This window comes from Tauraco erythrolophus, chromosome 10 (assembly GCF_009769465.1).
Source record: "Tauraco erythrolophus isolate bTauEry1 chromosome 10, bTauEry1.pri, whole genome shotgun sequence".
In the NCBI taxonomy this organism is placed as follows: Eukaryota; Metazoa; Chordata; class Aves; order Musophagiformes; family Musophagidae; genus Tauraco; species Tauraco erythrolophus.
The window spans coordinates 3,537,658-3,551,750 of record NC_141474.1 but is presented as its reverse complement, the minus strand read 5'-3'; the positions used below and the strand labels follow the sequence as shown (position 1 = coordinate 3,551,750).

General features: G+C 47.8%; 1 protein-coding gene across 2 annotated transcripts in view; it reads left to right on the top strand.

Annotated features, from left to right (window-relative positions):
* Positions 1-13,609, top strand: part of RGL1 (ral guanine nucleotide dissociation stimulator like 1) — a 79,003-nt gene extending 65,394 nt beyond the window's left edge. The window contains exons 10-18 of one of the 2 annotated variants that reach the window (XM_086617257.1): positions 1,909-1,998; positions 3,744-3,830; positions 4,986-5,018; positions 6,396-6,517; positions 7,801-7,890; positions 9,898-10,084; positions 11,807-12,046; positions 13,054-13,168; positions 13,422-13,609. In XM_086617257.1, coding sequence (XP_086473383.1) covers positions 1,909-1,998; positions 3,744-3,830; positions 4,986-5,018; positions 6,396-6,517; positions 7,801-7,890; positions 9,898-10,084; positions 11,807-12,046; positions 13,054-13,168; positions 13,422-13,609 — 1,152 coding nt within the window. The remainder of the gene's footprint in view (positions 1-1,908; positions 1,999-3,743; positions 3,831-4,985; positions 5,019-6,395; positions 6,518-7,800; positions 7,891-9,897; positions 10,085-11,806; positions 12,047-13,053; positions 13,169-13,421) is intronic. The other variant, XM_086617258.1, reaches the window with a different exon arrangement.
* Positions 13,610-14,093: the final 484 nt, after the last annotated feature.

Genomic DNA, 14,093 nt, shown 5'->3' with positions numbered 1-14,093 from the left:
AATGTGGTCACTAGGTTGGGATTTTGGGACTGGGAACCCAGTGCTCTACTGGGTTGCACCACTGTCGTGACTTCACTGGAACAATGCCACTCAGCTTCAGCTGAGCAATTAAACCGAGATGTTTATCCGACTATCCCGTACCTTTCTTGGAACTAGAAAACAGGGCTGGGAATTTCGAAGGAACAGGCTTCCTGCTCTGTGTGTGGCCAGATGGACAACAAAGCAGGCTCTGTCTGAAACAGTTTGACTTGTGCGCTCTCCTGGGAGAACCCCAATGAGCTCAGGAGCTTGAAAGGAGTGCAGAAGAATAGCAGGGAAAGGTTATATTCCTTAGAAACCAAGGAATGTTTGCGGCAGTTTTCTCTGTTTACATAAAAATGTTCCTATAAACTGGCTACCCAGTTTACTTTTTGGCAGTTCTATCCAGTCAGTCTGGCATCTTTTACCTCAGCCCCTTGCCTTGGTGTCCAAAACACCGTGTTTTGCTCAGGAATGATGGGTGAGCACATTCAAACCTGTCCGTCTGTTCTGTTCATCATCCATTTATCAACATCTGTAGCTAAATTTTAAAGCAGGTGAGACAACAATAAGTGTAGAGGGGAAAAACGTGTGTTCAGAACAGCTTATTTAACTAAACATTAAATAGACAAAACAACTCAATCCGAGCCCAGACCTTCTGGCTCCCACCAAATCACTCTCTCCAGCTGCTGTAAGAAGGTTTGCAAAACAATTTGAAAGCAGCGCGAGGAGAAAAATTCCACAGAGTAGCTGGAACCTCTCTCCTACTTCTCCTCTTGAACCATTCTGTAATGGTTGGAGGATTAATGTCCACTGAATCCTTAAAGTCTTTGTTTTCTTCCACTATAAATAGTCTCTCTAGGGAAGCCGTGTTTGACCTTGCCTATCCATCCTGCAAATTCAAGCGCGGAGCGGACAAAATGCCATACGGAACAGGTCGGCCGGCACGGAGAGGGAGCGCTGTGTTCTCTCCTCCCCAGACAACGGCTCTGCTTTGGGCAGCGGTTCCAGCTTCTGTGCCTGGCTGCTGTTAGAGAATCTCGAGTTTACCTTTCAGTATCTCGAAGACATTGAGATAACACTCCTTTTTCATTGCTCCTGCTTTTCAGCTAAGGAAGGAAATACAAAATTTGTGTCTCACGCTGAGAAATGTTGTGATGAGAGGGTCTCTAAGTGCAGGCTGCTGGTTTGTGCCTCTTGAAAAGACAGTGATAATGATTCGTGCCCCACCTATCTGACCACTGGAGAAAAGTAACAGTAATTCCCAGCATCCCTTATGGATCCAGGGAAATAAAAGGCTACAGATCTCTCGTGAAATAGCTCATCCATTCATAGGAAAGCTTGAATTGTGGGGATGAAAACCTATTACTTTCATTTCCTCTCTGTTTTTGGATTAGTCAATAAGCCACACAGGGTAGTCGCAGGGTCGCTGCGTTGCGGCGTAGGAAAAACAACAAAGCATTACATAAGATAGAGATGTTTACTTGCAGCGGTCCGGGTTAGGAAATGAAACAGAAATCCTGAGGTCAAGAGTGTCAGGGTGGAGTCCAGAGAAGGATGGAGTTCAGAGAAGCGTCTGGATACCTGAAGTATATCTAAGATTCTCTGATTTAAACTCTTGGGATGTTTTCAACAGCGCTCAGCTTCGGGCAGAGTAGAGCCATTTGGCAGAAAAATTCCTTTGGGATTTTGTCCAAAATTCCCAATCAGTGGATGAGTCCCAGAAAATTAGCACATGTATACACACACACATGTACCTGCACAGCAAATATTTTTGCTGGCCTAGCTTGCCTGGTTAAATGTGTTTGCAATTATGTTACACAAATGTAGTTGCCATCTTACCTCTCAGCTCCTTCGTTAATCACCTTTTAATTCCTTTTTAACTCGCAGGAAGGAACATCCAAATTTGCCAATCTGGACAGCAGCGTGAAAGAAAATCAGAAAAGGACACAGAGGCGACTGCAACTTCAAAAAGACATGGTGAGTTTGGGATGCTTTTCCTCCCTTTTTTGAACCAGTAACATGATGAACCGTAACTGGGGAATTATATAAGAAGCAAAAATCTAGAAAGGTGTTCAACAAAACGAGCGTGCAGCAGGTAACGCTTCTGAACGTGGCCTCTGTCAAGTGAAAAGCAAGTGAACTGAAAGCTTTAGACAGCCAGAATGTCTGTCCCTGTAAAATATGCCCAAAGCTGCACTCCCCTTACGCTGTGGATCATGGTGAGCAGGTGGTCCTGTGTATGTGTATATACAGGGTGCATATATATATACACACACACACATATATACAATCCCACACATGCACACATCTGTATATCTAAACAGTTACAGCATTCCTGCTGCCCCCAGCTCAAGCTGTAACAGCTACGGTTTTTAGCACAACCCACCTGCCCTTTTACCCCAGTGACACCCGTCTGTGTACTGGAACGCTGGAGAAAAACGGATAAGCAAAGCATCAGCACAGCCGGTGCGTTCAGCGAGCTGACGCTGGGAATGCTGACAGGTTTTGGGATTTGGCGGACGCACGCAGGGGCTGTGTGACGTTCCCTGGTGCCGTCTTCCCCTGTCCCCTGCAAGGGGATAACTGGGTGCACAGACTTGCTGCTCCCGTCCCCGCTTGTGTTTGCTTCACATCCCAACCAGCTATTTGGGATGGACGCTGAGCCAAGGGTTTGGCCTGAATTTCGAGTCTTCCAGAATTTTACGAAACCTGTCTTATGAAAGGGTAACAAATGATGGATGAATATAAACATGCGTTCATCATTTTCAACTTTCTTGTTTCTGTCCTACAAGAAAGAATTTCATAAACTACTTTTGTTACCCTTTAGAGAGAAATACAGGGACAGCCACACAATTTTCATGCAGTAAAATACATAATGTAAATACTGGAGTTCTTGTGATAAAGAAAATCAGCTCTGGCTGGAGCAGAAATCTCATTTACTTTTAAAGAAGCTCATGAAACTTCTGACATACCAGCTTGAAAATTGCACAGACTTCCACAGAGATTGCTTTGTAAAATGTGTCCGGTTTCCAGTCTGCTGGTGAAAATGGCTTTTGTCTCAAAGTTGGCAAAGACTTAAAAGGACAGAGGGAGAGAAATCTGGGATAGGGAGGCAAAAGTGCTGAATATGATTTTTTTTGTTTGTTTGACTGGAAAAAATACAGATCCTTTTGGATGGTAGAAACAAGTATTCCCTTCACAAGTGTAGAAACAACCTAAACTCTACAACTGCTAGCAGCCTAGAAAGTTTAAAACTTGAATAATTACTATTAAAATGCACTGAATGGCTGGGGAAAGTGGGAAAGTGGTCACTTCTTGAAGGAAAAAAACGTGACTTGATTTGACTGGACTGTCACGTGGTATAACATCATCCTTAAGGAAAAATCCACTGGAATGAAGCAGAGAGAGAAGCTGCTCACACCGGCTAGCCGGGACCATTCCCCAGCTCCTTCTCTTTCAGCAGGCAACCAAGGGACCCTGTCCCTGCTGCTCAGTCCTTCACCCACAGCAGGCGTTCCTGGCATCCTGCTCTCATTAGAATTTGAGTTAGATTCTAGATTAGGTACCGAGGATGATGTCATGAAAAAATCCCAGAATTTATAAGACCACTGTTTGGTTAAGCAGACTACTTTTATTTAATTTTCTTTTACAGGAGTATTCTGGTGTTCTAACTATTACCATTTCTCAGTCAATTAATCCAACATTGCTCTGATCATTTGCAGGGGGTAATGCAAGGCACGGTACCTTACCTTGGGACCTTCCTCACTGATCTCACCATGCTTGACACAGCCCTTCCGGACTATATTGAGGTAATTTGGGGCAATTTTTTTGAATCCTAAATATCCTCCCTGCCTTCCCAGCACTGAGTCCCGATATTGGACACACAACACAGCAGGGCATAAGCAATCCAGGAGGTCTGCTGTGGAGACAGGCTGAGAGAGTTGGGGCTGTTCAGCCTGGAGAAGAGAAGGCTCCGGGGAGACCTTCTAGCAGCCTTCCAGTACCGAGAGGGGCTACAAGAAAGCTGGAGAGGGGCTTTTGGACAAGGGTGTGTAGTGACAGGACACGGGGCAATGGCTTTAAACTGAAAGAGGGGAGATTTAGATTAGATCTAAGGAAGAAATTGTTCACTCTGAGGGTGGTGAGACACTGGATCAGGTTGCCCAGAGAAGCTGTGGCTGCCCCATCCCTGGAAGTGTTCAAGGCCAGGCTGGATGAGGCTTTGGGCAACCTGGTGTAGTGGAAGGTGTCCCTGCCCATGGCAGGGGGGTTGGAACTAGATGATCTTTGAGGTCCCTTCCAACTTAAACCATTCCATGATTCTGTGAGTGTGTCTATTCCTGTATCTTCTGCTGGGTTCTTGTGCAGAAAATGGAGGAATCTGTTTTTTTAAAAAAACAAAAAAAAAAAAAAAAAAGGAGGGAATATGCAGTTTTATTCACAAGAATCTTGTGTGAATTTGAGCGCAGTTCCATCTCCAGGGACAAGCTTAACGTTGTATGTTGTCTTGTTTCCTTACGCTAGAAAACGTGAGCAACGTAGGCTTTCCATTACATCGTTTTATTTTTCTGAAAACAGCATTTGAAGTGTAAAGATTTGTGAATTATTGGTAAAATACACAGAATCACAAATTCAGCTCTTCAGACTGATCACTGAAGTACTTCAATATTGACTCAGACGTGTCTGAGCCCTGAAGTGACTGAAGACCCTCTTTTTTTTTAATTTCTCTTGTGTTCTTGTATCGGGCTTTTCTTGGGCAGATTGCCAGTTAGGCCATGAGGACAGATACCCTTTGGAGACTCGGATACACGAGTGCTGTGGTTCAAAACAGATCTGGAAACGAGTATTTTTAGAAGGACCTTGCTTAGGGCAGGTCTGAGCTTTACATCAGCCTTGCTACTTCATCCTCTTTGGGATTAAATTCAACTGAGCATGTGCTTTTCTACTCTCCTTCCTTCCAACAGGGTGGCCTGATAAATTTTGAGAAGAGGCGAAAGGTAAGTTTGAACGTTCTGTGATTTTTTGTTTACTTGATGCTGCCTTCTAGCGCGTTCCCTTGGCGCGACCTCATCTTTGCTCCAGCACATACAACAGCCACTAATTTTAATGGAAGTTCAGGAGGAAAGACCAGATCCCTGAGATGCCGTGAGCTTCTGGCAGACTGTGAGGGGTGCCACAGGAACAGAACCCCCTTTTTAGGTGTGTGCAATAGGGGAAGAGGCCACTAACTCCCATGGAAATCACGCCCAGGGCACGCACGTTTCCTCCGTTAGGCGTTCATGGGAATATGTTCCATGTGTACGTCCCACCAGGACCAGAATCAGACCAGGTGGAGTGAGACCTTTGCTTTGCAGAAGATACAGTTTGTAAACATCTTCCTTCTGCGGCAGTAAACTACTTGTAGGTAAAAGGGAGTCACGCTGTGTAGGAGTAAAGGTACCAGGGTTACAGCTGTCTGAGTGAAGTCGTGCCACATCTCCGTTGTGGGGTCTGGAAGCAGACTTGGATTTGGCTGTGATGGAGCCATTTCCTTCCCTTAACTGCTCCCAGCTCTACAAACCACTTCTCGGACTTGCCTTGTATGTGTAACTGCACGGCTCAGGATGCTCATAATGAGATACATGAGCTTCTCCACGGTCATCAGACCGGCTGCAGTGGCAAAGCTGCCCTCTGGAGTACTTGGCTCCGTTCCTGCATCCTGACTCTATAACCTGCTCTAACACAAAGGGTGTTTAGGAATTATTTTGGCAAAGTGTGCATGCAGGTGGAGTTACAGAAGAGCAGCACCTTCTTGTCACACGTGCCAAGGGTAGAGTTTTACGTTCCTCTGGCTCAAGTGTGAGCGCACGACGCGCAAAGCGGGGAGGATCAGCCCCTCCGCTTCCATCGCAGGCACCCCTAAGCCCTCCCCTTGCTTGCTGCCCCAGAACCACCTAAGTACAGCGTGCGATTCTTCTCTCAGAGCTGGTCCTGACAGGGCAGGGTGATGTGAAGAACCTGTGACCCTTTGCCACCCTTGTTCCGAGAGGAACAGCCAGCAGCGCTGCCGTTCGGCGGCTTCGCACCGGCATTACGCCCCAGTCAGTGCTTGGGAAAAGCTCTGTGGCGGAGCGTGATGCCTTGTGTTTGCCTTCCAATTTGTGCGTGGCGATAAAACGGTCACGTTTCGACACGTTAGGGATGCTGCGGGGGGAATAATACTTCATTGTTTGAAAAAGTGGTTCTTCAAATAGTCATTCAACTGAAGCTGAACTTGAGGTCAAACTAAGTCTGTCCTGGATCCGTTGTTGCGTGTGTTTCGTATATGAGTGAGTTTGTTTGGCTTTCTCTTGTTTTTCTAATTAGAATTCCTATTTGATTGTTTATTTTCTTAGGAATTCGAGGTAATCGCCCAAATTAAGCTCTTGCAATCTGCATGTAACAGCTACTGCATGACACCAGACCAAAAATTCATCCAGTGGTTCTGGAGACAGCAGCATTTATCTGACAAGGAGAGGTAGGTTCTCCACCCAGCTGCCAAAGCAGACTTTTCTTACCCCACACCCACCTGCGGGTAGGTTATGTCAGCCTCCAGCTGTCCTCCGACAGGAACTTACCCGTACTGCTGCTCGAGGAGAGTGGAAATACATCTGCCTTCTGCTGAACAGCTGTAGAAAACCCAGTGAACACTTAGCGGGGTTTAGTTTCGAGACTGGAAATCAGGCTTCTGCCTTTGAAACAGGATAAGTCTGTTGTGTCTGGGCTGTCTGTACGCCCAGAGACACGCTTGGAAGGCAATCCTAAGGGATGTCGAGATGCAGGCACTGAGCGTTCAGCTGGTGGATGCGGGCAGCAGGTAGCCAAGGCAACGCAGAGCTCGCTGAGTGCTCACCAGATAAATGTCTCCCGGGCGTCTGGAGTGGGTTTTGCAGCCCTGCTGAGTTCTGTGCTACTGCACAGGCTGCTAGATCAACCCAAGACAATTTATTTACAGCGTTTTAATATCTCCACCGGGAATTGGAATACCACTCTGCTGCACTAAGAGTGTAAGCACAGATACATACTGCACTGTACTGAGTCGTAGTAAAACAAATATGTCAGCTTATCCAATGTTAAGTATTTCTTCATTTATTTTTGTTTTAATAACATTATGAATGTCATCCAAAAAAGCGTAACTTTTTAAAACTGCTATAAAGAAGCAAACTATCCCCTTCACCATGGTAAAATGTGGACAGAGCATGTTCCTCTTTGTGGGGTTGTGACCTGCCGTGAAGTGGGAATAACTTAAGGTTTCTTGAATTTCTTGAATGCCTCTCCTATGGAGACAGGCTGAGAGGGTTGGGGTTGTGCAGCCTGGAGAAGAGAAGGCTCCGGGAAGACCTTCTAGCAGCCTTCCAGTACCTAAAGGGGCTACAAAAAAGCTGGAGAGGGGCTTTGGACAAGGGTGTGCGGTGATAGGACAAGGGGCAATGGATTTAAACTGAAAGAAGGTAATTTAGATTAGACAGAAGAAATTTTCTACACTGAGGGTGGTGAGGCACTGGAACAGGTTGCCCAGAGAAGTTGTGGCTGCCCCATCCCTGGAAGTGTTCAAGGCCAGGTTGGATGAGGCTTTGAGCAACCTGGTGTAGTGGAAGGTGTCCCTGCCCATGGCAGGGGGGTTGGAATTAGATGATCTTGAAGGTCCCTTCCAACCCAAACCATTCTATGATTCCATCCTTCTATGAATATTGCTACTCTTTAGATACATAACTAATAGTATTGTCTGTAAAAATTAACCCAGTGGCCTCTGCTCTGCAGTTGCAGCCTTTCCCATGAGATCGAAGCAGCTGCTGACACTAGCACCACGTCGCCGAAATCTCGGAAAAGCATGGTGAAGAGGTTCAGCCTGTGAGTATGACGGGGCAAGGGGCGTTTGGTGTGTTAATGTGAACCTGAATAAATCAAACAAGCCATATTCGTTTCACCAGCTGAAAACCCCAGCTGGAGATCCAGACCACTGCGTTACTTTAAGGAGACACCATCAGCTAGAAATTTGTACTTCTGTCTGAAGTTGTCCCTTTCTATTATTATATGTAGTTGTGAGGATTATTAATGATGAAAGAGATTAGAAACAAACAAGCCTTCCTAAAAGGTCAGAAAAAAAGGAACAATTTTAGTGCTGGATTATAAATTCAGTATCTGTTGTGTAATGACTTCCCTGAAAGCAGTAGCAAAACAGAGTAAACAAGGATAAAGTCTGGCCTGTTATTAATCTAATTTGCTATACACATGCAAAAATTCCTTGCAGGATTTGAATACGAAAATTCAGGTTAGCAAAAAGGCATTTGATAACGGAAACAATCTGCCAAACTGCCTTCACGTTGGAGAAGGAAAAAGGTCATGGGGATGTGGTCCAATTTAATGTAATACCATAAAGATTGAAACAGGAGGTGGGTGGAGAGCAGGGGCACGCAGCTAAGCACACGCAGGAAACAATCCGCTAGCAGGAATCCAGGGAGAGCTGCAGGGAATGAAAGCAGAGACCGAGGACCCAAGTAAATCTATCTTAAAGATGAGAAATTTGAACCCGGTGCAAGAGGAGATACGAAGGGACTCCCACATACTGGTGGCATGATCAAGATGAGGGGAGAAATGATGAATTTAACAGCACTGCCACCTCTCAACTCTCCCTTCCTGCTTGGTCCTTGTGCCTGGTTTCCCCAGCAAAGCCAGCAGCCACTTCACGTCACGTGAGTGCTGCTGCAGGTTAGGGTCTGAAAGAAGAACAGATGTTTTCAACCTAGAGTTTTGAGTTCCGATACGCAAAAAAGCCCACAAACAGGCAGCTGTTTGGAAATTTTTTCCATTAGTCCATCCGAGTTGGTGGTGATACGCTAGGAGAACGTGAGCTTTGAAGATGACAGTGCCTGAACTGTCGATGGCCTCTTGTTTGTGTCTCCCTTGGCTCGTGCCTAAGCTGTCACTGCGGAGCACAGGCTTTATTCTCTTGTTCCAGTGCTCTAGTATTGTAATTTACCGTATCGAGTTTGTTTGTCCAAAGAGTTGTTCCGTCTGCCCTCTGAATGTATTTGGCAAATTAATGCTGTAAAGACCGGCACAATTCATCCCGGAAACAGCGAGTGACACCTCTCTGAATTGTTTTAAATCATTAACTGCATCCTGACATACCATCTAATTCACCTTGCTTCTCTGCCTTACATATATTATACGTTTGTTTCCTTTGACACACCTTTAAATTCGCCTGACCTGCCTTCAGAAACGAGTCTGAGAGAGGGAGAGCCTATAATTTACACTTTCTTGTGGGCTCCTCATTGTGTCTGTTTGGACTCTTAGAGAGAAACTGGTATCTGTGGCACCTTTATTGAGTGAAAGAATTTGCAGCAGGGGTGAATTTGCCTTTTCAAGACCTTTGGCTGTGCGTTACCTTTTCCTGCACAGTTTCCCTTACTCATGGAGACTGAGTAGGTCTTGAGCTGCCTCGTGCCAGAGGGACCAGGGTGTGACAGCAGCATGCAGGAGCACGTAAGGCAGATCCGGCTGCTGTGCCTCTAACTTGCCCCTCGTCCCTTGGTTTGTAATCCCATCAGGTTTACGATCCATCGTTTCCTGGCAAGTAAGTCTGAAAATTTAATGGGCCGAAGAGGAGTCTTGTTGGTGCCACTTGGGCACCAGCTCCGATTTTGGCCTTGACGAGGTCAAGAAGGCGGCGCGTTAGTGCGTAACAAACTCTCTTGCCAAACCGTATAAACACCACAGAGGAAATGAAAACAATGGGCCACTCGAGATAAGAAAACAAAACAATACGTGAGATCTGTGAACCGAGTGTCAGCTTTGCTCAGCCCAGCTCTGTTCTGCTTTCACTTACTGGTTTTTGTGCTTTCTTTTCTACACTAGGCTGTTTCTAGGCTCCGAGGTGATCGCCCACAGCACACCCATCAAAGAGCCACCCAAATCCACTCCAAGTGGGAGCTCTGGGGAAAGCACGGACTCGGCCAGTGTTTCGTCCTGTGAGTTTAATCACTCTGAATCCGAAGACGCCTGCACCACTCCCACAGGCACTCCCGAGGAGCCTGAGAAGAAGGTACGGTCCGGGCCTCGCTGCCAGCACAAACAGCCTGTGGCTGACTGTCCACACTGCGGGCAGGCTCCAGCTGCCCACCCAAGCCTCTTGGTCTTGGCTAGAGCATTGCTTTTAGAATGGAGAGACTCTAGATAAAAATGGAAGCAATCCAGTCAGGATTTTTGCACAACTCCTTCTGTACTGCCAAGGTACCAGGTACACTGAAGTTCTCCCCCGAAACCAGATTTACTTGTGGTGCCTGGCAGTGTTTGTGGTTTAGGTGAGGCCCGCAGAAGCAGGAGCTTTGGGTTTTTTTTTCAGTCCCTCATCGTGGCTTTTTTGAGAGGGATGGGTTTCTACCTTGGTGTGGGATCAGCTGAAGAGGAGCAAGATCAACAGCTGGTCATTTTGTCCTTGAGTATGTCAGGTTTGAGGAGTTATTCTGCTGTCAGCAGCCTGTTGCCACGTCCAGCGCGCTGGAGCTGGGAAAACAAGTTTGACTTTAGAATTCACGCACCCACTAAGGAAAGCTCGGCTGCAGTAAAGCTGTGCCGGCACTCCGGGAAAGGTGTTTTCCGGGTGGGAAAGCACACGTGCAGCAGTAACAGCCCAGTCCTGGGGAAGGCAGAGCGGCTGCGGCTGACCGAGGGGCAGCAGGTAAGGTCGGAGCTCACCAGCCCTGCGGATCTGACCTCCCGTGAGCTCCCTGCTGCCAAGACTTGGCTCAGCTGAATCCCACTTGGAGAAATTGGGGCATGGCACTGCTGTACCTCCTCCTGCACGCCGGCTCGCTCTTAGCACGCGCAGCCAGTGCCTTACGTGAGGGCACTGGACCAGCCTGCCGGGAATCCCTCGTTGTGCCGAGAAGGCAAAGCCGGACACCCCGCACGCTGTTACCTTCTGGAGAGACAAACTGCACAGGCAGGAAACTATCAGTAGGCATCTGATAGAGGGATCCACAGGGACGTCCTTCCTTCCAGGCAGACTCTTCCCTTTTGAACTAAATTGTGTAAAGTATATTGTTGAAGCCATTTTTAGGGATGTTTTGCTGAGGAGTGTTATACTGGGGTTTAGCTTATGGCTATTTTCAATTAAATTGCACTAAATATTCTCAAGCCAAATGAAGCAGGAGATCCCAGACACTGGTATCCATAAATCACTTAAACTGTTCAGCTGGAGCAGTTGTTACAGGGGTTTTGATAAGCAAGCTGGAGAGGGAAGATCCTCTCAGCAGTTTTTAAGCAAGGCAGGGGGAGAGAAAGGCAAAGACCCTGAGCAGCAATAACAGTATGGGGGCAGTTTGCATCGAGGAAAGAATATTCCAGGAGAAGCAGCAGGCAGGGAGGTGGATGTGTATTTTGTATTTTCACTGGTGTGAAGGCTCCGACTTGGTGCAGGGGCAGCGGTGCCCGTGAGGCCCTTGGCTTGGTCCCAGTCCCGGGCTGGTTGCCCACAGCCTGATTCTGTTGTATCTGCTGCCACCTCCCGACCTGCTCTCCCTGAAAGGCAAGAGCAAGCGTCCGGCACACCGAATTGGAAATGTTTTCATAAAAATGCTGAAATAAATTAATCAAGTGAAGCTCACTTTTTTTCTGGAGGCAAGAAATAACCACTGCCAGCCTGCTGGCGACTGAGGTTTTGTATATGCCTTCTGCTTTCCCAAGTTCTTCCTCCAGAATGACACACACAGACATGCAAAACGTCCTGTTTATGACAGTGTTTCTCTTTCTTTCTGTTGCGTAGCTCTCCGAATCGTCCTCCTCCTCCGAGTCCTCCACCCATTCCACGGACACATCTTCCTCGGGAGTGTCATCTCTAATCTCACCCTCTCCTGCACAGTCCTCTACCGACAAGTGCTCTGTCTCCGAGACGCCCGTTACCTCAAAAGCACCGTCTCCTGTTTACAACCAGCAGAACAACGATACGTGCATCATCCGCGTCAGCACGGAAAACAACAACGGCAACATGTACAAGAGCATCCTGGTGAGTGGCACGCGACAGCCAAACGCTGTTATCGTCGGTTGCGTTTTCACCCCGGGTGACTGACACAAACGGTGCGTTCAGTTTTGGAAAATCCCGTTCACTGAGCCGACCAATCAAACCCAGCTGGAAAGGGAAAACAAGAGATGGTACGATTCAAAAGACGCGGGGCATGGGATGAACGAGAGGGTTGAAACAGCATCTTTGTGGGTGTTTCCAGTCTTGTGAAAGTTAGGGTTTTATTTTATCAAGTTCCCAGCAGAGCGTTCTGATCAAGCGCAGCCTTTGCTGCTCCTGCCCTTCTCCCAGCGCTGGCTGCTTTGGCTCCAGCTCGGAATTTGTGTGCCATTTATTGACATGAGATGCCATGTGCCAGCTTTTCTCAGGAGAAGCTTTTCCCTGGGAGCTGATGAGCCCTTTAACTACGCAGCTTCTCTCTGCGGCTAAGGTTGCCAGACCGGAAGCAACTGGCGTTCCGGTGTTTCCCCTCGATGCTGGTTCCACAGAGGGATTCCAGCAGTGACGGGCCGATGGCTGAGGGAGCGCAGGGCATGGCAGAGCCTGGGGGGGAGCAAACGCACACGGAGGAGTTCTTAGCACGTGTAGCTACTTTATGATTTTAACGGTCTGACCTCCACGGGCCTGATGGATTCAGCTCCTGGCGAGACAAACCTTCCTTTTGACTGCGGAAGGCTCTGGAGGGAGCCCCGTGTCCGCTCCGGATGCACGGCGCTTCCACAGCAGACAGTAATCCCAGTTACGAGGCCAAAAGTCTTTGCAGGATGTCTAAGTGCAGGAGATGGCAGATTAATCAATGTCTGCAAACAGATGGGGCAGCTGTTTACGTGGACGTTTAGGGCTGGTGAGAACAATGCCTCATCTCTCCAAGTGTTTGCCCAGGAGAGCAGACACTGATTTACTGCTGTCTCTTCTGCCGTCTTCAACTAAAGACCCACCACCACTAAAAATCACAAATAGCATGTTTTATCATTGCAACTCTGTCTTTCCAGGTAAGCAGCCAAGACAAAGCTCCTGCTGTCATCCAGAGAGCTATGCTGAAGCACAACCTGGAATGTGACGCAGCTGGGGATTATGAGCTCGTACAGGTCATCTCTGAGGACAAAGGTAGGGAAGCAGAATCCTGCTGCTGCTTGAAAACTTCTGCTGGCTTTTGGAGGGGAGACTAAAATGTGAAGCAACGTTAGCGATGCCATGGACATGTCACAGCTGCCAGGGAGAATAACTCCCCTCAGTAACTGGCGCGCAGGGGGGTTTCGCCCCGTGCTCAGGCTGTTTGCCCAGTCCCTGTCCTCTCGCAGCTTTCCTTTGCTTCCCGCAGTACTGCCAACTAACCCGTGCTCTGCTCCCTCTGTTGCAGAGCTGGTGATCCCAGGCAACGCCAACGTGTTCTACGCCATGAACAGCCACGTGAACTTCGACTTCATCCTGCGGAAAAAAGCTTCGGTCAATGGGCAGGTGAAGATGAGGAGCCGCTGCAGCCTGGCGTTCCTCAGGACTGCCAGGCGCGGGTGCTGGACCAACAGGCCCAGCAAAATCTCACTGTGAGGGAGGCGAGGCCCCCGGAAGGAGAGAGCTGGTCGAGGACCATACCATTGCTGCCAATCCAGTATTACGGAATCACAGATGAATGTATCAGTATTGGACTTTGAGAACGTTTGACACCGAAAATGTTTTCCTTTGTGCCAGTATTACACAGAAGAAGAGCGTCTAAATCTATTTTTATAAAACTGGAGAAGAAAAATCTCAATACGATTCTTCCTGACCCAAGAAGGACGTCCCAGCCAGCCTCCAGCTGCCTGATGGGAGCACCGGTTTGCAGAAGGTGTGGGTGAGCCGTGTGCCCCAAGAAGTTGCTGCCTCCGGGAGGCATTTACATTCCCAAAAAAAACAAAAAGCAGGCTGGGTACGGCCCCAAAACACTTGTTACTGGAGACAGCACGAACTCAAGAGCGTGCGTTGCTTTCATACAGCTGGCAAACTTCTTTTTGCACTTGTTCCACGCCAGAAAATGACCTATTTTGGACTTTTC